Raw genomic sequence first — 25,428 nt, forward strand, 5'->3', positions numbered from 1 at the left:
TCAGTTTCCTTAACTGTGAAGTGGGTACAATCACAGGGTTACCAGGAGGAGGAAATGCATTAAAATAAGTAAAATGATGGTGAGTGCTGTGAAGTGTGTAAACCTGGCGATTCACAGACCTGTACCCCTGGGGATAAAAATATATGTTTATAAAAAATTAAAAATTAAAAAAAAATAAGTGAAATGAGAGTCTAGTACTCGGTAAGCTCTTGATACACGTTGGCCGTTGTTGAACACCTACCAGCAGATTTGTGGCACTGAATAAATAGGTCAGGTGACTTTTCAGTTCCATAGGTCTTCTGGTAATTCTTTGATTTTCCCTGGGTACTCATGGGGAGTCAGAATTTACTTATTCCCGTTCTGAGTCCAGTACTGCAAGGCCTACCCTTAAACCAGCACCCAGGGCCTGTGATTCCCCAGGGAGCACGCCACTGGTTCCCCTAGCCGGGAGAAGAGTGGTCCCAGACACACTACCTTGCCTCCGCCGGCAGTTGAGTTTCCTGAAGCAGGTCCCTTCCACGAGGCGGTTCAGGCGTTGCTGTTTGATCAGCTCCAAGATCTCTGGTTGAATCTTCTCCTTTAGCTCCCTGGGAAGGACAAATGCGCATTACACAGCACGCCTTGAGAACAGCACCTGGCTAAAAGAGCCTCGTGGGCAGTTGGGGCAGAGAAGTGCAAGCTGCATCTTTCCCCAACCATCCCAATACCTCCCAAGGTGGTGTTTTAGAGAATTATTTATCCCGCGTTAGTGGATGGGGTTATCTGTTAAAACAACACTATAGATTCTCTGACATTTACAGAACATCCACCAAAGCACCAGCTGCTTCAGTGACGTTTTTCCACACCGAAGTCTCCCGAGAAATTTCTTCCCTTGTTTCACAGAGCCACAGATATGAACTCATGCAGAAATGCACTTGGCTTTGCTAAGACAATAAATCTTTGGTCACACGTCCCCCCCTACAGCAGGTAAACTCCCAGACTACATTTGTGATCTGACCAGATAGCACTACTGGACAGCTGCGTAATTACTAATTCCACAGCAAACCACAGGACCACATTTTGGTTTCCACTGTATCACTTACAAATGGGAACAATACACCATCCCCGATTTTAGCCTACCGAGACTGGGATGATGACGGAATAGGTTAGGGATTATTTGCATCCTGAGTCAGGCTAATACAATATAATTCTGTGTTAGATGCATTATGCCTTAAAGATATCAGGACAGAGCACAATGTTTTTTAAATCTCTTTTTTTCTAAGGAGATTTTATTTATTTATTTATTTATTTGAGACACACACACACACACACACACAGAGAGAGAGAGAGAGAGAGAGAGAGAGAGACAGAGCAAGCAAGCAGGGAGAGGGCAAACCAGCTCCTGGCTGAGCACAAGCCCAAAGCGGGGCTCCATCCCATGACCCTGAGATCATGATCTGAGGTGCAGTCAAGAGTCAGATGCTTAACCCACTGAGACATGCAGGCCAAGAGCACAGTTGTTGTTATCATGTGAAATTTTATGTAGTGCCCTAGCCTTTGGGTCTAGGAAAGGCAGAGTTGTTCTAGGTGATGCTGGACAGGGAGAACCCTCAGTAGTGTTATTGATGAAAGCACAGATCTAGAACTTGGAAGTCTAAGGTTTCAATCTAGACTCTGCCCATGACATGCATTTCATGTAGCTCATCTAAGTCTAAGTTTCCCCACCTGTACATGGGGATAAGAATCTTCTCTGGGAAACTGCTGGGACTCCCAGAGGAGACGGTGTGAGTGCAAAAGCTCTGTAAACCCTGGGCAGGAATGCAACGTTATTACTGAATTTGCCTGGATCGTATTCTCTCCTTCCCTCAGGCCATATTTCCATATACCCGCACTTCACTATAGTCAAGTCTTGCATGTTTGTCAGCTTCCACGTCAACTCTGGACCTGCTCTGCACTGCAGACAGTCTGTCTTCACAGGGTGGTCAGCTCCTAGGTGGGGAAGGCACTCACGCTGGGGAAGTGCTTGCTTTGTCTAGTAGAGGTACTATTTGATTTGAGCTCAGTTAACATCCCCTTCCTGCTCCCCATCAAAACCCCCAAGTTTGGGGAAGACATATTTGTGTCATTAATAAATGGGTATTGCTATTTCTATTTTATAGGTGGGGAAGCAGCTCCTAGGGGTTATGCATAAAACCTGATTTTCTGCATATAAACTGCTTCTATTTACATGTGAGATAAAGAGAATTACAAAGTTGCTTCAAAGGACCCAGTTATCTAACGGGGTGTGCTAGTACTCTGCTAAGACATATTTTAAACTTGAAAGGTTTCAAACCTCTTGTCATTTGCTACTGTTGCAACTGAACATTTAAAAAGCACAATATGGAGATTGAGCCCTAATAATGCAGCTCGGTATATTTGTACAGCTCTCCTGCGCAGACCTCCAGGGTCTCATCTCGGGCTTCCAGATCACTAAAACTATTTATTATCAGTGTTCAGCTTTGGCACAATGGACTTAATATAGTACAGCTTTGATGAACCCTGCTCTGAATAGTGAGAAGAAGGTGGGGGAGATGCCAGGGCAGCCACACGTGACAATAAATCACTGCTTCTGACTTCCAAGCCGGGGCCATGGGGCAAAGAGAATTAGATGGCACTAAGGAATAGAGAAATCACTGGAGAAAGGGTTTGGGAATTTCATGGAGTCTTAGGTTGTGATGTATCTATAAATAATCATTTTAGTAGGCTAGAGGTGAATTATGAAAATGGAGATAAAGATGCAGGGAAGAGGACCAAAAGGAGGAAATAACTGAAAGTATTTCCGAGTCATTTTAGTTGATGATTTATGACATCTTAGTGTAAGACCCAGATGTGCCCATCCTGACACACTCCATTATGGAAACATCTCCTGGGGACACACCACCAGAGTGAGTGAATCTGCTGCTGTAGGGGTTCCTTGTTGTGAACCCGGAAGGCCTCCAAAACATGGTCGGACAATGAGAAAGAGAGGACAATCTTTCTTTCTTCTAAGAGATTTCCACTTCTTTCCACGCAAATGGACCCACTTGCTAGAAAATTCACTCATCGTAGGAAAACATATGTAACACCTACATGGTGTGTCTGTGGTTGAGGTTGGACCTCAGCATCATGCACCATGGGCTGCAGCTGGGAAAAGAGATTCTCAGCTTGGGGTCCATGAGGCCAAGGTCACAGGTTCACTGCCTTTGTTTTGACAGATACTCTTCTAATTCTGTCTAAAGGCCTTGTAAATATATAAAAGAAGGAAGATTAACAAGCGTAGGGTAATGAGTGTGTGAAGAGCAATTCCAGGTCCAGCGTTGTTTCTGGGAGACAATTCCAGGTCCAAGGCCAGGCCAGCGAGGCCAGTGCCACACCCAGAAGACAGAAGGCACCACTAGAAGACTGGTCAGCTGCCTACCTGGACCCATGGTCTGCCCCCCTGAGCAGCTAGTTGGTGTCTGCCAAGAACAGACTTTGGCACACATTTCCTGTAAAGGCCAGACAGTAACTATTTCGGGTTCTGGGGGCCATAGCTGTCTTTGGCAAGTACTCAGATCTGCCATAGTAGAGTGAAAGCAGTCGACATACATAAACACAGTGTGGCTGTGCTCCAATAAAAGTCCAATTACAGAAACAGGTAGTGAGCTGGATTTGCCCCAAGAGCTACCTATACTTTGCCGCCCCCTGATCTAGAGGTTCTGTGAAGACCAGGGGTGCTGAGAGGCAGTGTTGTTTCATGGAAATTGATCTGTCTTGACACCAGAGAGCCTCCAAATTCAGTCCTTGTATTTCTTCTGTTCTGTATATTATAGACTCATGACATTGAATATCAACTTTATGCTGACAGCTTCCCCAAATTTATATTTCTAACCTGGACCTTTCAGTTGAACTCCAAATTCATCAAACCAACTGTGAGACGTGCCAGATGTGGGTGTCTCACAGACACCTCAAACTTGACAGGTCCAAAGCTGAACTCCTGACCCCCTGTCCCAACCTGCTCTCCTCCTTCTCACCTTTGGTTGTTCAGCTCCAACAAAATAGTGAACTCCTCCTTGACTCCTCTCTTTCTCTTATCTAATCAATCAGGAAATGCCATTGTTTCTTATTTTCAAAATCCATCTGTAGTAGGGACTTCAATCACTTCAAATCATCTCTGGACTGAGTTATTGAAATAACTTCCTTACTGATCTCCCTGCTCCCAAACTTGCCTCCCTGGAGAATATTTCCAGTACAGTAGCAAGAGGGATCATTTAGAAACCTAAGTCAGAGCATGCCAATCCTCTGCTCAAAACCCTCCATTGGCTCCGCATCAAGGCCCTCCATCATCAACTCCAAGCCACCTTTCTGGACTAACTTCCTATTGCTCTCCTCCTTGCTTAGTCTTCTCTCACCACATTGAGCACCCAGACCTACTCCTACCTCAGGGCCTTTGCACTGGTGTTTCTCTCTGCTGGAATACTCTTCTCTTAAATATGCAAATAGCCTGCTCCCTTAGTCCCTTAAACATCTTAACTCAAATGTTACCATCCCAACTAGAGGGATCTACTCTGACCGCATTACTTAGGACTGCCAGCTCTCTGTCTCCCTTATCCTGCTTTATATTTCCATTGTCATTATCCTCTTTTAACATGCTATAATCTTATTTACTATGCTTATTTGTCTGTGTCTCCCCACTAAAATTCAATCACTGCAGGGTGAGAATTGCGTCTGTCCTCCTCACTGCTGCATCACCAAGACACAAAACAGTACCTGGTATACGTGGAAGGCATTTGATAAGTATTGGTCAAGTGCACTGAACAATGAAAACTGTAACTGACCAGATCATCCTGCTGGCACTTGCTAAGAGAAGGCCCTATGCAAAGCTTGGGCCAATCTTTAGTGAGGAGGCGGATAAGCAGGGTAGCCATTAGCCTGATTTCTGGCCCCATTTTCACTTTTTCTTTCTCACTATACTTCTACTGTACCTTCTGAGATAAGGCGAGGCATATAAAAATACATTTATAGTATTTTTATAGTAAAACTATTGACACATCAACAGTGTGACAACATGTCCCATTCTGGTTATCAGCTAATGATAAGAGGGACCATTTCTCTGAGTGGATATTATGTGCCAGCATATATGCTAAGTGCTTTTCAGGCACTACATCACTGAATCTTCCTAACTGCACAATGATGTGGACACTTTAATCACCTTCTTTTTTAGACCTTAGAAAAACAGGCTTCGAATGGGTTACGTGACTTGTCTAAAGAGCTGCATTTCCAAGTAGTGGCCTTGGAGTTGGATCCCAGATGGGTTAGTAGCTCCCTGGGTGCGGATTTTCTACCATTTGCTATTATGCTTCCTTGGTGTTTACCCTTGCATCTCTCCTTTTCCTCCACAGTGTAGTGTTAAATGACCTGTTTTTGGACTATTCAAGCTTCTTATATCCATTAACTCAGATTAATTATGTGGCGGGACTTATCTCCCCTGCAAAGTCATGCTAAGTGGCAAGTAACAAATATCTCCTCTCGGAAATACTCAGTCAAGAGCTAAGAAATACAACACAGCTTCTTCAACCCACTGAGTGGTCTCCCCAAATATTTGCTCACACAAAGTGTGCATTTTTCTCCTCAGGAAACATAAATGGTTTATAATAACGAGCCATGCGTCTCAAAGGATCTCTGGGGCACTTAAGTTGGCCACTGAGCTGTGTGCGGCAGACACAGAGGGAGCCAGGCCGTGGAGAGAGCGCTATGGGGGTCAAGAGGCAGGTGAGGGTATGGCCAGCAGGGCTCCACACTAGCAGGCAAGCCCCAGCCAAGTCATTGTCCCAGTCTGCTAACTTGAACTAGATACTTGAACTGGATGACCTTAATTTCGAAAATACTCACTCCCGAGCCTGGGAAAGAAGTGTGTCCCAAGTGCTCCCATGACAACCCCCACCTGTGTCTCCTCCACTCTAGCACAGTCTGGGCTAACCCTCCTCCCCCAATTTCACAACCTGGAACAGTTGCGGGGTGGGGCAGTCAAGTGCCCGTGGCTGTCTGTCTGTCCGCAGCACAGGGCCTGGGAGGCAGGAGTCGCTCAAGATGTGTTTGTTAAATAATGAGTGAACGAATGCAAACCGTCATACGTGGGCTGTCCCTTTCTCTCTGCTGGCGTGGGTTTGTCCTGGGAGCTGTGTCGGCAGCCTTTAGGCTTCATCCAATCCCACCAAGAGTTCCTCTCTAGCAGGTCACTCTAACAGACAAAACATCACTGGACAAGCAGCTGGAGGCTGGCTCCCACCTGCCCATTTTGGAGGCTGGGATAATGATCAGGTTGGCTCATGGCCTCCCCTTTAAATGCTGTAGTTTCCGACAAGCTTTTATTGCAACTACGGCAAGGCCTCCAGTGAGCCGTGCTGTTTTTTTGGGCCCGTGGCCGAGTGACAATGCAGGGACCTACAGAAGATCTCCTTTATATTCGCACTGCTTCTCTTCCCGTTGTAAGTGCAAATGTAAGAGCTTCTTATAATCAAGGGAGAACGTCGGAACATCATGGGAAGAGCCTTAGGAAATAAAGATACGAAGCCAAAACAGAAGCAGAGTGTCCACACTCCACGTGCAGTTAACATTCTTACTTAGAATAAAGTCATGGTCAAACATTAATTTGGGATCCGTCGGCCTTGACTGAAGTGGTTCCTCAAGTCTCCCTTTAGGTTTTAAGAACTGCTGTCAAAAGCATAATGAAGTCTCCGTGTGTTTGCCCATCTGCTGAAACAAGCCTCTGGAAAGCCGGCATCTCGGGGCCATACACCCCGTGATGGGACGAGGCGACACTGTTCCTCTCTGCAAGAAAGAAACTGCGTCTCTGAGGAGTCAAGCATCTATCAGAAGGGCTTTCTGTTAGGTATTCCTAGCTGCACCTCCCGGCTGAGGACCAAGGCCTGGCAGTGCCTGCTGTAGAGCTGGCTGGCCATCAGTGCAAGTCCGATTCAGGTCTCACCATGGTGGGAGCCAAGGACGCCCAGGGAGCCTGTCTGCTCCCCCGGCTACCCAGCTTCACCCCACTCAAGTTCGCCTTGCATTCCACTGCCACTCACGGCGCTTGCCAGGGCCCACGAGCAGGCACGCAGCAGGGAGCTGCAGACCTGTGAACTTCTTTAAACTTCAGCTTACTCTTGCACTTCACAGAGGAGCTCTGCTGGGCTGGACAAAGCGCGAGCTGAGGGATCCGTGGGCTGGAGTTCATGTCCCGGCGCCTCCCCTCTCTGGACTTTTCCTGCTCCTTGAATGGGAATAAGACCTCCTTCGCACGCATGGGAGGCATGAAACAGCAGGAGGGGCTACTTTGCAAATTGCCAACCATTCGAAATGTCAGATATATAAGAGTAAAGGACAGAAGGAGGGGCAGAAAGAAAAAGGACCTGAAACAGAGAGAGAGCGAGTTCGTGTCGTGAGGACACCTGTGTTGTACGGCGGCTTTGTACGGAAGTCCACAGCCATGTGCGGTCTTCTGCAGGAGGAACGAGAATGCCTGTCACACACTCTCCTTACCTCCACCTCTGCGCCTGTTTCCTTCCCTATCAATGATAAGATACCAGAACTGACCTAGCCCTTAGAAAAGGACAAGGGAAGATAAATAGGACAGTTTTAAGAAAAGACTGAGCAAACCATACAGTCTTCGTGTTGGAGGTTCAGAACATCCTAAAGATGGAGACATGCGAAATGATGACTGTCGCAAGTGACACCTCCTGCAAAGTCCTACAAGGGGACCTGGTGCTCTCAACCTTGGGCCTGCAGGCTGATAGTGACGGGGGTGATGCAAGGTGCTCTGGGGTGGGGCAAAACCGATAGATGGGGAAGGGACAAGTGAATCTCTCTCTCCTGCTCCATCTCTTCCTTCCACTCACTACTTGAATGTGTCTGAATGACCAGTGGGCCTTGCTCTGGCTGGGCAGAACATCTTGCCACTCAAAGGCAGGCACCAAGAAATACCTATCTGGGCAAAAACTGATCCCAAGTGTTAGGAAAGGTCCCTCTACTTTTCAGCTACAAGTTCTCAAGGGACTCCTCCAAATCCAAGCCACTTCCTGGTTTAGGTCCTGCTGCTGGGACCTGTCTCTGCCGTCCCCTCAGCTGCCTCTTTGCCGACTTCCTCAGGGAGCTGCTGAGACTTCATGAACTGAACTGAGGTCTTCCGGAGTGTCTTTTGTTGGCCTTCTGTAAATGAGCTCACAACGCAGCCCACTGCACTGTGTGTGATCGGCCTTCAGACCAGAGATGGTGGGTCAGAGCCTCTGAGGAGAGAGAGCTCAGGGGTTACTTACAAAATCGGGCGAGACTGGAAATCTTCCTGGTTCATCCTCTCAGACTGGCGGATTTTCAGGATCTCAGTGTAGCTCAGGTTCTGCAGTTTGCACTTGAACTGGTCCAGGGAGCTAGGCTTGGTTGTAAGAGCTCTCATAACCTGCTCCTTCACCACCTGCATTACCTGTAGATGAAAGGAAGACCATAACTTTCCTGGGGGGTTGCCCTTGCCCATTTGGAAAGATCTAGAGTGAACGGCTCCCTGCCTCTCTGTTCCTTACCCCCGATTCCCTTCCCCTGCGCTCTATGCCCAAGCCTTGAGAGTGCTTTTCCAAAGAGTAAACAACCACAATGTACACCTTCACTCTCTCTTGTGCTCCTGGAACCACAAGGAAGGAGATGGACTGATGAACCTGGAGCTGGGGTGGGGGGCCAGGCCTGGCTGGAGAAGTGCTCCATTGGCTCAACATATTATGGGACTACTGCCAAAACTGATGCTACGAATAATGCAAATTTCAAAAGCGAAAGAAGTCCAGGCAACAGCTAGGAGTCTGCATCACCGCCATTATTTCCCGAAGAAGATCACTGAGACACAATTAACTGTGGAAGTCTGGTTGGTACTGGCTCAAACAAATGTGAAATGATACCCACACTCACACCTCCGAGAACGCTCTCCCCGTGTAGTGAAGGCCTGAGTGTTCACATACACGAGGGATCAGAAACTGTGCACGTGCTGTTGCCTTCTTGGGCCAGGCACTAAAAAGGAGGCCTTTTAAATAGAACAGACATATCCCATTGGAAGCTTCAAGAAAAAACGAATATGGTAATGTGCTGCCTAAGGACAGGTCCAGCCCACAAGGAGGCAATTAACATTGCCTCTATTAATGTGGATTCGTCTTCATCAGAATTTATAAAGCAGGAAAAGACCAGAAAACACGCAGAGGCATCCAAAGGGACATGTAGTAATCTTCCTGCTTCTTTTTTTAATCTTCCACTGCAGAGGGGACTAATAATTGTTACCACTGAGAGAGGTATGTACTGTGGGCCTGATACTATGGTGGAAGCTTTATGTCTGTTCCCTCTCTTATTCCACTCAAATCTAGGAGTTAGGTGTGGTCATCATTCTTTTTACATATGAAGAAACAGAGGCCTTGAAATGTCAAGTAACTAGTTCAGGATGTTATGGCTGGTTGGTAGGTGAATGCGTTGGGATTCGAGCATGGCTCCATGGTCAATCATGCCACTGTGATGCCATGGTCAATCATGACCCCATGCCACTTGGGGTCACTTTTAGAGATAAAGAGGTTGAGATTTAAGATTGAGGTCTGACCCAAGGTCACATATCTCTAGCTGAGTTCTATGACACTGAGTACCCCCCATGATAGATCTACTTTAACCAAGGATGTGTGTGCCCTGCTTGCTCTGTGCAGGGGTGGTTACTGTGTGAAGACAGAAAGGCAACTGTCCTCTTGTCTTCTGAGTCATGGGGGTTTCGAAGACCTGGGTCCTTCAGTCTAACTGCGTTGGCTACCAGCTTGCCATAAAACAGATAGTACTAATAGAAGCAATTAATAAAAAGTTGCTTGAGGAGCATTAGCTGTGAAGTCAATACAACAAACATCACTGAGTACTTACAATGTGTCTATACTGGGTGAAGCACTGGGAATTCAAGGGTGAATAAGGTATGGCCCTTGCCTTCTGTAAACTGGTGGTCTAATAAGAGAGCCAGACATGGGACATAAGCAATGATCATGACAACAGAAGAGTGGATGTGATAGAGAAGACGGACTGGTGGCCTTTCGTGGCAGGTGGGGAGGCGTTTCAGAGAAGACATCGTAAGGGTTTTGCAAGGAGAATGAGTATTCAGTGCTGTGGGAAGAGATGAATAACCTGCAGACAAGCCCTCATTAACCCTGTTGAGCCTGGGCTGCCTCTGAATTGGGACCAGTTACATAAGCATCGTTTCCTGCCCCCACCATACTGGCATCAGGGAAAATTTCCAGTTTGACGTTCCACATGATCTGCTTCCTTTTTTTACACAAGTAAAATGCTAAATTTGGGATGCTTGACAAATTTTGAAATTGTGACCATCTTATATCATGTGGTATAAATGGTGCTTAAATTTGGTCAAGGCTGAACTATATAACACTTGGCTGTTTCATGAGGAGGCAGCACAGGAGCTACCCCCTCCCCATTTAGAGAAACTCAGAGTTGGGTCAAGGAGATAATTATCATCTCCCAGTGCTACTTGACCTTCATGTGGGAGGTAGGACATGTAAGAAAGACCAAGAGAGTGATTAGAATACCAAAAATGAAGAAGCAATTTCAAAATAGAATCAGGTTACAGCTGGGAAAGTTTCAGAGACATCTCCAATTTCCTCATTTCATAGATAAGGAAAGAGGGCCAGGGGAAGCTCCCACTTTAAGGGGAGAAACACTTAAGTGTTTCTTAAGGGGCTGTCACAGGGATGACAGTTACCAGAACACAGAGGATTGGACACAATGATTACACTAGTAAGTGGGCATATGACCTAAGCTGACCAATCAGCATCCTTCTCCAGACTTCTGACTTGACTTGAAGCAGAGCTGAAGCATGCTCTTTCCCCTAAAACTGATAACCATAATACTATCTCGTAACATGTAGAAGAGTGGAAGATGATGAGACTGGCTCCATTCAAATTAGATAGAAGAAAGATGTGTGTGTGTGTGTGTGTGTGAGAGAGAGAGAGAGAGAGAGAGAGAGAGAGAGAGTTAATAATAGTTAAATTATACTCAACCATAATGTCAATTCAATCTTGACATTTGGTGGTTTGTTACATGAACCTTTATTTCCCCAACTGAATGGAATTCCTGTCACTTGCAACTTAAGATCTCAACAAATACATACAATGAAGTAAAAGAGGAGAATCAGCTTATGGGGTGGAGGCTGCCCAGATTGGGGAAAAGTAAGAAAAGAAAGCTGGATAGAAACAATGAAGTGACTTCAATAAGAAAAAACTTTAAAACAGCGTCTTCATTTAATGCGCATGGTTGTACCTTTGCATGGAAATGATGATAATCCCTGACGGTGATATGGGAGATTCTTCAGTTCCTACTTAGATTTTGTGCTTAAAATCCACTGTTAAAGGTTTCAATTCTTCTAGCTTAAGACTTTCATCTTTTGCTAGATGTAAGAATCCATAAGTGGGACAATCTTTTAAATTTCCAACAACCACTTATGCTTCGGTTTAGAAGTGAATATAGACCATTTCGTAAGAGTAAGTTGACAGGATAAAAAAGAAGAGGCCAAAGGGGTACTTGGCCCCAGGATAAAGGATGCAAGTGGTTGAGATACAGTCCAGAATGGAGGTTGGCGGAGGGAAAGACTGGCTTTCCCTGATTTACTTCACAATTTTGCTGGGGCCCCAAGAAGTCTATGGTAACTCCATGTGCCAAGGAAAATGAGCCCAGTGGGAAAAAAATGTCACTGATACTTTTTTTTGTTTTTTTGCAGAGACAAAAAAGTTATAAATCAAATATTTCTCTATTTCTTAGCAAAGTAGCTTCTAAAAAGGCTAAAATTAATAGTGTAAAGTCTCTATTAATGCTCTATGTGCATGATTTAAATCAAGACACTCACAACCACCATGCTTACTCTGTCTTCCTTGGAAAATATCAGACCTTTTCTCATGGTTTGGAAAGCCCATAGATGGTGTTGCAGAAGCATCAGCAAATCAATGGACTTAAAACTTCTTATTTACAGAATATGAATATGTTCTGTCATGGACATCAGACAAAACATGCTCTCGGAACCCACACTCACTTACTGGTATTGACTGATTATTTCGTCAAGGTCAAAACTGTGCCTGTGGTGTGTTTCTGGAATTTTTCCAGCACATGCTCTCTGTAACAATGTCACATGTTACAAAAGAAGTGGGAGTGCCAAAATACACATGTACCTCAAATGGAGAAAACCTTTCAGATCCTTGGAAGACTGGGTTAAAGGTGTAAGTTCTGGGGACCCCCGACAAGAATCAAGCGGGCTGGTAGACTAAATGTGCTCCTGGTTTCCCTGTTGCTTACTGAGATGGGCTCCTGTGCTTTATTCCAAGATCTCCTGAGCCTCTAGGTGCTTCTAGTCTAATCACTAATCTGACCTCACCTTCACAGCCATGGTCTTCACACGCATTATTCATCTGTTCTCAACAACTGTTTTTCAAGCATCTACAATGTGCAAGGCACTGTACGTGAGATATTTGAAGCCTTGCATCCTAGTCTGGGAAAGTGGATAAGACATTACATACTTGCCTCCTCCAAGGGGGTGGGGGGAGTGATGTCACAGAAGATCGAGGTCAAGACATTTATTCCCTAAATACTTAGCTTTGCTGAAGTGCTGACAGGCTCATGGCACAGTCCCAGACTTTGGCTGGGCCTTGAGGAGAGGCCAGATGTGGACACAATGAGAGGTAGAGAAGGAGCCATTCTTGGAAGAAACAGCATGAGCCAAGGCCGGAGAGAGGAGAGCCCAGCCCTAGTGAGGAGGAGTGTATGGTAGTTTCATTTAGTTGGAAAACCCAGGTGGTGCTTCGAGGTAAGGCTGAAAGTCAGGTTGGGCCAGAGAGTGGGTGGTTTCAGCTGGTTAAGATGAAAAAAATTGGATTTTTTTTTTCAATTAGTGATAAGTCACCAGGGGATTTTGGGGTGTGTGATGGAATCCGGTACAGTGCACTATGTTGGGACACATACAAAGACTGGAGGGGTCGTGCTCACAGAGGGGTCTGGGGAAAGGAAGACATTACAAAGGAGTCATTACCCTGGCTCAACTGGGGTAAGAGGGATGTCAGAGAACTCTGCAAGGCCAAGACCAAAGTGCTGGGACCTGGAGGACAGCTAGGAGTTACTGAGGTGAAGAAGTGAAGGGAGTCCAGGCGGGAGGGACCAGAAACAGCAAAAACAAAGGCTGGAGGGAGGGAGTGCTTTACTCAGGCATTTGACCAAATAAGCTTTTAGAGCCCATGTTAGCAGCTTTTGGCCAGCGGATGCTATTGGTTGGAGGATGGCGGCTCAGCCTTTGGGGCCCAACACAAGTGTAGAGCCAGGCTGTGACCTTCTTCAAGATATTCATTCCCCCCCAAGACTCAGTTTTAGCATCTGTAAAGCAGAAGGACTAATCATTTAGAATTCATCAAGGTCTTGCTCACTAGGTAAATCCTTACACCCTTTATGGTATTCTGTGTATAGGTAGCAAATATGAGCCTCTGTTCCCAAGCCTTAGTTTGGTCCCTATAAAGTAGAAGTAATAGTTCAGAGTTCATAGAATTGTTGTGAAATCCAAACAAGATTATTACTTATAAAGTACTGATACACTGAATGGAACATACTAGAAACACAACAACTGTGATGTCATGTTCCCGTGCCGTCTGAGGATGAAATGACTTATGTCTGAGGTTAATCCAATAAAAAAAAAAATATCCTTGACAGTGTTCCCAGACCACATTTGTATCACCGAAGAACTTGCTAGAAATGCAACTTTCAGATTCACCCGAGACCTACTGAATCAGAAACCTATGATCGGTGTTTCAACAGCCCCTCCGGGTGATTCCAGCACTCACACACATGTGAGAAGCACTGGTCTCGGCAAACATTCAGCACAACTTCTCGGCCTTCAGTATGGTATCTGTAGTGATTCTTGTCATAGCACAGTAAAGCACTTAAGCCAATTACTGGTGTACCTTTCCTCATCCAGACTGTAAATGCTTTGAGCGCTGGTACTGTTTCTTATTTGTGTTGTGGTCCCTACTACTTAACACAGTACCCTCCAGACTGTAATAATGATAGATACGCTCAACGCCAAAGATTCTTAGGCTCCCACTTCTCATCTGTAGAATTAAAAGAATACATCCTTAACAGAATTAGAAGACTGTTAACAATGTTTTCAAAGCACACTTTTACAAAGCCTAAAAATTAAAGTCTGTGGCGTTGAAATGCTGTCTGAGGGTTTGAGAGGTCATTTTGGGCTTCCTTTCCCAGGCTGAGACGGAAAAGGCTGGTCTGCGGATGAGCAAAAGTTTTCTGGAGAAATGGTTACTGGGCATTGCCACTAAGCGGGGGTGGCGGCGGTCAGCACTTACAAAAATGTACAATCTACCCTATCAGTAGCAATCCATTAAATGGATTTATCTCCATAATGAAGAGAAAAGGTTGTCACGGAGAAGACAGATGTCAACACAGTCTAGCTTAAAAATGAGTCGTGTGGGAGAATTTTCATTGCTGGGCTTTAGCACTGGACCATTTTTCTTCCTAAGAATGTTCCTTACACAAGACAAAATGACTGAAGACTCATAAGGGCCAAAAAATGGGAAGGATTCTGCCTGGAGAGGGGTCTAGGTGCTCATCTACAGACAGGATAACTTCCCGGAGGCCAGGGGTCACTCTGAAGGGCTACTCTCTGAGCTCGGGATGTGGGGAGAAGCGGCCTTCCTCTGAAAGAGTACTAGAAGTTCACAGTGACACGTACTGACCTAGATGCAGACTGTTGATTGCCCCAGCCCCCTCGAGGTCTTCAAAATTAGGACACCTTCTGGAAACTAAAAATGTTTTTCCTTTGTACTTCTGCCACGGCTGGGGAGAGGGCTGCCAAGGATAGTCCATGAGAATGAGAGTTTTTGCTGAACAGTGTCAAGTGTATTAAATGAAGGGGAGAGGAAGAAATAAAAATGTTTATGGCCCCAAGGAGTAGCATTTAATTTTCCTGTATTTATTCTGGGGCGGTGTGGGCATAGAGCAGAGGTTAGCAAGTTTCTGTTAAGGGCCGGATCATGTCTGTGGCAACTACTTAGCTCTGCCCAGGAGTTGTGAGCGTGGCTGCAGACCAGAAGCAAATGAACAAGTGTGGCTCTGTTCCAATAAGACCTGATTACAAAAAACAGGTGGGATGCCTGGGTGGCTCAGTGGATTAAAGCCTCTGCCTTCGGCTCAGGTCAAGATCCCAGGGTACTGGGATCGAGCCCCGCATCGGGCACTGCTCAGCGGGGAGCCTGCTACCTCCTCCTCCTCTCTCTCTCTCTCTCTCTCTTTCTGTCTGCTGCTATGCCTACTTGTGATCTGTCTGTCAAATAAATAAATAATAATAATAATAATAAAAACAAGTGGTGAGCTAGATTTGGCTGGTGGGCAGGAATTTGGCAAACCCTGGTATAAAGGGAAACCACTGGGCTTTAGAGTTAGGCAGTGCTCATTTCAAAGTCTGGCTCCCTGACCCGCTGAGCCAGGTGAATCACTCAGTTTCTCTGAACCTGTTTCCATATCTATAAAGTGGAGGTGACCATCTTCAGTCAGGATTAGGACAAGTCCAAACATGATACCCATCAGTATAAGGCTTCCTGTGAATTCCAGTCCTAAAGACATCTTATCCCTCCCCCCCCAAAAAAAATTCCTCCTTGCCGCACGCAAACTGCCTCATGATGACACAGTGGGCTTCTAACATGGGTAGAGCGGTTCAAGATTATACTGAAGTTGGACTGAACAGAATGGATTCTGATATTGTAAAGTTTTTGTTCTTTTAAAAGCAGGGTTCTTGACTGCCCCCCCTGGAATGGTTTCAGGGCCTTGAAGATATTTTGCCCTGTCCTTGCTTTTCCTTCTGCCACATCTCCTGCCAGGGTTTGGCCAGTGCAGTCCCCTGGTGAGGGGCGCTGTGGGGTCAGGCTTACTGGAAGTGGACAGAAACTGTTCTAAATCACAGAGCATCAGCCCAGCTGGTGGGCAACCCCAAGCCCCTTGAGATTTCATCATGTGTCCTCCATTATACCAGAAGAATTTGAAACATTTTGTTCATTAATAAATGCAGAAAAGCTCCTTTGCATTTCACAATAGACACAACCTGATCTTGGCAGGCGATCATAATAAGAATCAGCAAATCATTTAACTTCTCCCTCTTTGCCTCTGTTTCCTCAGGGGTCCCTAACAGCTCTCTGAGCTCTGAACTCCTACGGTATCTGTCTGAGGGGGTGATGATGACCAAATTCAGAGCTGAAGGCCAGTGCTGTATGTGATGTGGGCAGCGAGGTCACTGTACTTTTTCTTCTCTGAGGTGGTATTTCTGAACCCAGCACAAGCAAGTCTTGCTGTGTATCCCATCAAAGGCCAGAATATGCCCCCAAGCACTGAGAAAAAGAATAGCTCACTGCAGACCCAAACTTTCTGCTGGTTTGAATCCTCTTCAGATAAGGCCTGGAATGCAGACTGCTGACGGTCGAGGCCTGTTCTTTGAGGGACCATATATCTGTATTTGTAAGCGAAATGTAACTCTGAGTTGTGTTATGTCTTTGGTGAGTATGGAAAACTATGTAGCAATGATCAAAATAATGGAACCACTTGGGCTTGGAAGTTGGGAATTTTGCTCTGAGGATTATACCGTTAAGGAACGTTGTGATATTGACTCCCTTCTTGAATAGCTGTTCCTTTTGTCTACTTTGCCTCATTCTCACTGGCCCCTCCCTGGGCCTCTGGCCCATCCTTACCTGTCCTGCTTTACCTACAAGCCTCTGACTTCAACTCTAACGCCTGCTCACAGAAGCTGGATTGTTTCCAAAATGCAAGTCTGATCACATCATTTAGCTGCTTGAAACCTCTGATGGTTCAGCCCTGCGTGTGGATGAAGACCAGTGCCCCACATGGGCACCTGTGGTTGCCTTCCAACTCCTGCTCCAGGAGACGCCTTCCCCTTGGCTTCACTCCACACACCCCATGATCTAGCCACACTGAGAGCCTTTAGGTGCCTTGAACTTCACCCCTGGGCCTTCATTTGTGCTCTTCCTTCCACCTGTGATTTAAAGCCTCCTAATACCTGCTCATTCCTCAAGTCAACATAATCCTTCCCTGACCTGCTGCCTTCCTCCCAAAGTCAGTGTTGGTCCCCCAGTCTCCCATGATGTGATTGTACCATAATATCACAAACTGTGTGCCCTTTGTTGACTATCACACATCCACAGTCTGTATAATACAATCACATAGTAGTTACTGAGAAAATACCTATTTAGGGACGCCTGAGTAGCTCAGTTAGTTAAGCCTCTGTCTTCAGCTCAGGTCAGGATCCTCGGGTCCTGGGATCAAGCCCCACCTTGAGCTCCCTGTTCAGCGGGAATGTGCTTCTTCCTCTCCCTCTGCCTGCTACCCTCCCTGCTTTTCCTCTCTTTGTGTCTGTATGTGTGTGTGTGTCAATTAAATAAACAAAATATTTAAAAGAAAAAAAAGAAAATATCTATATAACTTATGACCGATGGACTCATCAAGTGATTAAAAGAAACAAATAGCTTAAAAAAAATCAATATTTCTCAACCCTCAGTCTGCAGTAAAATGGAAAGCATCCCTTGGCCTGGCCTCACCCCTCCTCAGAGATTCTGATTCATTCAATCTGGAATGAGCTCCGGACACTGGGCAAGTTTCACAACGCCCCACTGGGATGCTAATGTGCAGGAAGGCTTGAGGTCTACTGGTCTAAGTGAGAAGGCATAAGACAGAAAGAATCAATGACCGCTGGCCTTCCAGGGAAAAGAGAGAAGGGATAGCCTCCCTCCCTTTGTTAAACTGCCCAGTGCAACTTACAGAGGAAGAACCAAGAGCTCAGCTTGTTGTTGCCACTGGTTCCTCCAAGGCTTGGCCTTCAGATATTAGCTATGGTGTGGGCAGGATGAGTGTTTTCACCCGGGACAGTCAGAGAGAGGGTCAGGGGACCATGATGGCTCTGGGCATGTTCTGAGAAGCCACCTTTACTGGGGAAGACAAACCACTCTGCTTATCACAGAGGCAGCCAAAGCCACTGTGGTGTGGGCATCTGCCTGCCAGGCTCGGGCCCTGTTTAGGGCCCCCCTTTAGCAAGGGCAGCCACCATCTTCCCAATGTGCCCACAGTTCCCTGGGCAGCAATTAGCAGCTGTGTTCCCCGACACAGGGCAGCAGCCTGTGTGCCAACCCGAGTAGGCAACCTGCGGCCGGCAGTGTCTCTGTGGGCCTGGAGAACCTGAGGGAGCACTAGTATTAGCCAGTATGAGAGGTGATTTTTCAAACGTACCCTTAGAGCACAGCGGATGGCCCTGGAGCCGTTAGAAAGGGAGCTACCCGTTCAGCACTTCTCCCTTGCCTGAGAACTTCCTCCAGTTTTAGCTGCTAATGAAACAGAAATTGGGCAGCAGGAGACAGAGAGATGCTCAGGCAGCTCCAAGCTTCCTGAGAATCTGCACATCATCCAGACTGACAGCTGTGAGGGCCTTGGTGTTCATCCCCCAAATAGCTCATTAGATAATGCCTGACCCCACCGTCCTGGGCAGGTGTTAACCGGGTGAGTTCACATTCCAAAGACTGAGACGCAAGGCACTAACAGCTGTCCTATTCCTCACAGAAGGCATCTAACTGAAGATGGAAGGCATCTCTGTGGCCAGGAAAAAAATTAACTTTTCACCCAGCAATTCGTCTTAAAATCAATTAGCGCAGGGTCTCTTGAAGAGCAACGGACATGGAAGCAACACACTTCTCACTCTCTTCAGCGGCCGCAGGAAGTCAGCTCAAAAGAGAGAAACCAAGGTAAAGTTTGGGATCATGACCTTCTCTTTGCAGCCTGCCCTTGAAGGGACCACAATTAAGAGGCAAACAGCAGTGTGACCAAACTTCCTTTCTCCACTGCAAAAAGGGAGCAAAATTAATACAGTCATCAGGGCAGATTGGCTGGTCAGCTAATTGAGGACCCTGGTTGACAACAGGAAGCTATTTTCACCAGTGTCTGATGGAGTCGGCCTCAGGCAAACAAAGTCTGAGCAAATCACATTAGTGAGTGACATTTAATCCACAGCTTTGAATAAACAACATGTCAAGTCAGTCAGTCAAAACATGTGACTACGTGTGAAGAAAGAGGCAGAAACCAATGGGGCTGGTTTGCTCACAAAAGTTGAGAAACTCTTTTCCCATAGGGTTGGGAGAAATGGCCAAGATTTTTTTTTTTTTTAAATGAGATTTTATTTATTTATTTATTTGCTTATATTATAGCTACGTGTTTTTTTTTTTTTTTAAATAACTATGCTACTGTTGTTTTTTCGATGCTCATTCACAAAGGCAGCCATGCTTTGTCAAGCATGGATGCTGAAAGCAAAGTCTTTTGGAAGTCTTCTGAAAGTTATAAAGAACGACCTTCCCAATGGGAAAGTCTCCCAAACCGTGGTCACTTCCGAGGCTTGGTTCTCTTGCAGATGTGGCTGCCCTGAGTAAGAGTACTGGTGGAATGACTTTCCTGGGAGGTCCCCAAAAGCAGAGGAGGAATTTCTCTAGAGAACTGAGCCTCAGAGGACTTTTGTTTTTTAAGTTACATAATCATAAGACCAAAATACACACTGCTGAATGATGAGCGATTCCAGATCGTCCTTGTTCCTGGATACATGGGGACCACAGATATCCCTTCAAACATGATGGGTTGTTTACCAACAAATCTGGGACGACTCACTGCCTCTTCTTTGCTTATTCCTGGTAGGATGTGACGGAAAGGAGTGAATGGTAATTATGTCTGCTCTTGTGTTCATTGACCCTGGTATGTCTCAACTTCCACGGATGGTGGGATTACCTAATTACACATCTCTGTGCCCAGGATCAGTTTCATAAATATTTGTGGAGTAACTGAAGAGGCTAAAGGAAGACAGAGATTAGGAGTAACAGTGGGCCCTGATAAATTAGCTTCAAACTACTCTGAAATTAGTTGCTATTAAGAAATAAATGAAATGTCTACTGTCTCATGTGGAGGTGAAACCAGACGCTCTGTGCACGGAGATCTCCCGGCATGTTTTGCATAACCTGTTAAATAGTGACAAATGAAATGGGACAATCTGCCCCGCTGGAAGGGAGATTTAATAAGCTTTTCATAAGCAGACTGCTCAGGTAAGACTACAGGGGATCCAGGGTGGGAAAAACGAGGTCTGGCTCCCACAAACTAGCTCAGCCATCAGGCAAGGCCGCTGAACCCCAGGGAGATCAGAATCATCGCTTCAGTAAGTCGCACTGAAAGGACAGTGCCACCAAAATGGAAGGGCTGGCGGAGTCTCCTCGGCAGACAGATGGGGCAGGGGAGAGAGCCACACAGTGGCTCTCAAATTCAGCAGTGCCCATGGGTCTCTACTCTGTTAGATATATGGGGAAGGATTGGTCTTTTTAGCTTTCTGCAAATATTTTCCTCTTTTCTACTTATCCAACTAACAGTGTGACATTATGAGTGGACCATTCTCTGCTGAGAAATTTAAAACACTGTGGTATGTGTTTTAATTTCCAAATAAATTCATTGGAATCATCAACGGAATACCTTAAGAGTAAATATATTTTGATTTTCTAGGTTTGGCCTAATAAATCACCATTTCCTGGGTATTACAAGCTTTAGAAGTACACATTCAGTCCTGTACTTGCTCAGTTTGAATATGGGTTGAACGCTGGGTGAGGTGCTGAGAACACAAAGAACCAGACCCAGTGCCCACCTTGCAAAACCCGCTGTTAGGGGGAGGCAGGTGTGTAAACAAATAATAATGTTGGACTTTAGGAAGTCCTATTATAGGTATGGACTAACAATATAATTTGGGGGCAGGGAAAACAAAGTGATTATTAAGCACACGACAGTTTTTTTGCACATCCAAATAATTTCTATTGTATTTCTACCCTATTGTTTCAACAATGGCACTTCTCAGAGTGCACTGAAATTATGTATTCACTACTGGTCGTCCAGTAGGACCTTGAGCCTGCAGAAAGAAGACACTATACCTCATTTATCTTTTTATCACTAGTGGTTTTTAAATCCCTCATACCTGGAAAATTTCCCACTCAGTCCAGTAAAGCGAAGGTCAACCAGACTATATTTCTGAGTTACATGTTTTAAAAAAATGATTTCTGGTGCATCTTTGTGAAGGCCATGGCTGAATCCCTGTGATAGTTTCAAGCAGAGGGAAAGAGAGTAGCAATGATAGAATGATAGATTAACTCTGGTTAACACACCTGCTATACCAACGTCCTGCTGTATTTTTCCCAGATGGTTATAAATTGGGACACCTCATAAATCCCCAGGCCTTTTCTTTTCCGTGGCTGGTTATTACAGTGTCCCAGGGCAGAAGAGCACTTTCTAAACTTAAGTAATTGTGAGCCATTTATTATCTTTAAAGGAGAACCTGTCAACCACCACAGCACAAATTTTAGACAATTAAAACAGCTCAGACTACTCTGATTCTGCAAAATCCCAACGGTCACTTGGCAATTTGGAGCCAATGAGCCCAAAGAAGGTTTGAAATGGCTCCTGTGTTTCTCTACACAATACCCCTTCCTTTTTTTTTTTTTTTTCTCATTTGCTATACCTCTCACAGCTGGAGCAACATAGCTGTTCCCTCAGTTTCCAAAAATCCACTGCATCTGTCACAGTTCACCTGAATGTGGTCCCTTGCCTACCGATGTGTCCTTTGGCGGAAACCCCACAGAAGGTAATTGCGTGGTATATGTCAATGTCTCCTATGTCAATGGTGGGCATCGCTAATCTATCAGGGCACCTTTTTAAAATTTTTTTCCCTGCTGAACAAGGACTCTGCCCATAGACAACCACCTCCAATCAGTTGAATTTGGCATTCAAGATGGCATCCATCCTCCATCTCTGAAGAAATCAATGTAGATGACCAATATGAGACTGACGCGCTGCCTACTGCGCTAAGAAGGCACTTGTAGATGACCAATAGTTAATCTTACCTAACACATCCAACTGTTCAATAACTTCAGACTAGAGTTTCTTAAAAGTCCCAAGGTCCAATTTCTTTGAGGATTAGCTCAAGTCCTTTAAGGGTCTGGACCTGTGTTCAATTTTATGTACTTGTGTAAGTTGTTCAATAACTACACAGTCTTTCTATCTAACTCACTATCTTGGTGATCAAAACCAATACTAACGCCTCTGGAAATTGAGTACTCTCTACTGCAAGGACCTGACCACTGGTCCTAGAACAGAGCCAGATACTCAGGGCTGACCCATGCCTGCTGACTTGATGAATTAGGTGGCAGACATGGGTCTCCTAGGTCAAATTATAAACTGTCAGATGTTGAACATAATTACCTTTTCCCTTCCTTTCAAATTTCCATGATTTTTATTACTGTGGAAAAAATTTCTGACTATACCCAATATATGAGGAACTTTCCTAGAATTATAACTTAGGTGAAATTAACTGAGGATTTTTGGGAAGTAATATCTGTTTCTTTAATACAAATCCTCTTGCTATTTATTAAAAACAAATGAAATGATTTCCAAGTGGCTATAATTTATATTAGAATTCAGATATATTGAAGAGTAATGTTCTGTTGAGTTTTATTTTTTTAAAGAAAGTATGATGGGGGGGAAAGGCTTGAGTCATGTAAGATGGTACAAGCAAAACAAGCTTCAGAAAACAAAAACAAAAACACATTAAACTATATGAGAGTTCTCAATTTCTCACTTAAGAAATCAATGCATGTTATGTTGGATCTCACCATTCATCCCACCACGCATTCTTGAATTAGAAAATATATTTTTAAACTGTAAACAAATTTGATATCCACCCTCTCCCTCACCTAATCAGGTATAGTCATAAGAGTCAGATGGGAGGGGTACCCAGAAAACACCTTTTCTTTATCAGAGGGGACAGCATGATGACTCTTAGTGCTTACTGGTGGTTTACTAAGTGGGGTGGCAGTCCTTTAAACTTGGTATCATTAATCTCATTGTTTCTTCACGACAATCCTACCACAGAGGGACCCTTCATTTCTTTGCATTCAGAAACCGCTGGTAAATGATGGGAGAGACTGAATCCGAGTTCTGAATGTAGAAAACCTATGCTTTGGACCTGCCTGGGTGGCCCAGTCAGTTACGTGTTCAACTCTTGATTTCGGATCAGGTCACAATCTCAGGCTCCATCATGAGATGGAGAGCCCTGAATCGGGCTCCATGCTGGATGCTGAACCGACTTAAGATTCTCTCTCTCTTCCTCGCCCTCTCTCTCTATATATCTCTCTCTCTCTTTAAAGAAAAAAGTTAGAAGAAAGCCTATGTTTTAAATTATTAAAATGGAAATATGAAGGTGCAGTTCATTTCAGAATATGAGAGTTGAATGAAAAGATGTTTACAACTTTAACCTACAGTTAACGAATTCTACCACACTAAGTTGATAAAAAGATTCTCAAGTCATACACAGCTCCTGCTAACTAGTAAGTACTCAAGTAGTAAGCAAACTCGCCAAGCTTTCATAAATAAAATCCAGGTCAGAATTTTACTTTTATTATGATTGTTACGAGGGTGTTTGGGAATTAGCATGAACATCTGACAAATAAAAATGGGTTCCGAGGAATTTGCTGAGGCTGTGAGGGGAGGAAGAGGATATCTGTTCTGCAAAGTGGTGTCTGCTGATGGCATAAGCAGAACTGCCAACTGCTAAAATGAGTATCTGAGGACTTGCGGGAACCCAAGGGGACAAGTGTTACTAAAGATGGCATAGAAGATGATAGTACTTGGAAACCAAACCTGAAATCTGGGGACTTCAGCGAGTTGATAACCACAGCCCTCTCCCCTTTTTTGGCAGGTTGGTCACTACAGGCTGGTACGTATAGGTGCACAAGGATGCGTGACATGCTGGAAAAAACCCGGACACTGAAAATGTTTAAAAAGTGCTTACTGGCATTTGCCCAAACTTCTTTGTTCTGAGATCTCATCTTGTCAAAGTGACTTTTCCTTCTGTTTCATCTGCTTGAGGTATAAAAAAATGAAAAGTCCTTGCCCTCAAGGACTTCATTCCAAACCAATAGCTCTACTGTCTAAAGGGGGAAGTGAGGCCTCTAGAAGATCTCGGTGCTTCCAAGATCAAATTCTTAAATTACTGGAATTCAACGTTTAGTAAATATATGAATGAATGACTAAGTGAATGAAAAGATGTATGGGACTCAACACATACAAGAAATTATATATATAATACAACTTCAGAATCTTAGCATTTTTACCTGGGTGGTACTATAGGGGTCAGATTGCAGCATATGCTAAGATAAAATCAAGTGATTTAATCAAAATCACACAGCAGATACTGGCAGAGCAGGAATTTGACCTCAAATCTCCTGACTTCAACCTGCTTCATGCTATTTGCTCTGAGGCAATGATGTCAAATGGTGATTCCCATGTTCTCTGTGGTTCAAGGGAGGGGAGACCACTTCCAGTTGGGGGATTAGAAAATACTGTAGGCTAAAAGCAGGCTCTGGGAGGGGTCCTGCAGGATGGGCATGATTCAGATCTGAAAGGATGAGTGAGGGGATTAGGGCTTCCCAAGTCAACATAAAGGCAATTGTTCAAGATCACTTTGAATTTAGGGAAAGGCCAAAGGAAATCAGTAAACACTAGTGTCAGGCAGAACTGTGTTTGATTCTTGGTGCTCTCACTATTACCATCTATGTCTTCTGGGGCAAATTTCTGAACCTAAGTTTAAGCTCCCCCAACAAACTGGAAATTACAGTATAGACTTCACAATGTGATATAAGGGTTAAAAAAATCTTTTCTAAGCAGCTTTTACAGGACAAGACAAAAATGATAGCTATTCTTCATGCTTATTTTCTTAGGGAGATGGGTAGGATATAGTGGAAGATGCATCGAGATCAAACTATGGAAGCCTGTAATTGCCAAATAGAAGAATTTGTTTGAGGGACACCTGGGTGACTTGGTCGACTAAGCATCTGCCTTTGGCTCAGGTCATGATCTCAGGGTCCTGGGATCAAGTCCTGCATCCGGCTCCCTGCTCAGTGGGGAGTCTGCTTCTCTCTCTGCCTCTCCCCCGACTCATGTGCTTTCTCTCTCTCTCTCTCAAATAAATAAATATTTTTTTTTTTAAAGAATTCATTCAAACTGTATCTTGCAGGTGAAAATTTAAGACCTTGAGAAGAACTAAGTGATAAAGTCAAAGATTAATAATTAAGCTAGATTCTTACGGGGCTTTGCATTTTTCTTCTTGTGCTGTCTTCTGTGTAACCCTAGGCACATCTTCCCAACTTTCTGTTTTTTCTCCCCATCCCCAATGGATATGGGCATCCTTGTAACTTTTGGATTGAGAATTCTGGATGGGTTAATGAAAAAAAAAAAAGTGCCCTCTAAACAAGGTGTTATTTATCTTTATGAAAT

General features: G+C 44.7%; 1 protein-coding gene across 8 annotated transcripts in view; it reads right to left on the minus strand.

The window, feature by feature from the left end:
• The window catches only part of ELMO1 (engulfment and cell motility 1), a 526,031-nt gene that overhangs the window by 32,111 nt on the left and 468,492 nt on the right, over positions 1-25,428 (minus strand). For all 8 annotated transcript variants that reach the window (XM_044246376.1, XM_044246377.1, XM_044246379.1 and 5 more), the window contains 2 exons: positions 8,289-8,452; positions 475-587 (listed from right to left, as the gene is read on the minus strand). In XM_044246376.1, the coding sequence (XP_044102311.1) occupies positions 475-587; positions 8,289-8,452 (277 nt within the window). The remainder of the gene's footprint in view (positions 1-474; positions 588-8,288; positions 8,453-25,428) is intronic.

This window comes from Neovison vison, chromosome 4, assembly GCF_020171115.1.
Source record: "Neovison vison isolate M4711 chromosome 4, ASM_NN_V1, whole genome shotgun sequence".
NCBI classification, from domain to species: Eukaryota; Metazoa; Chordata; class Mammalia; order Carnivora; family Mustelidae; genus Neogale; species Neogale vison.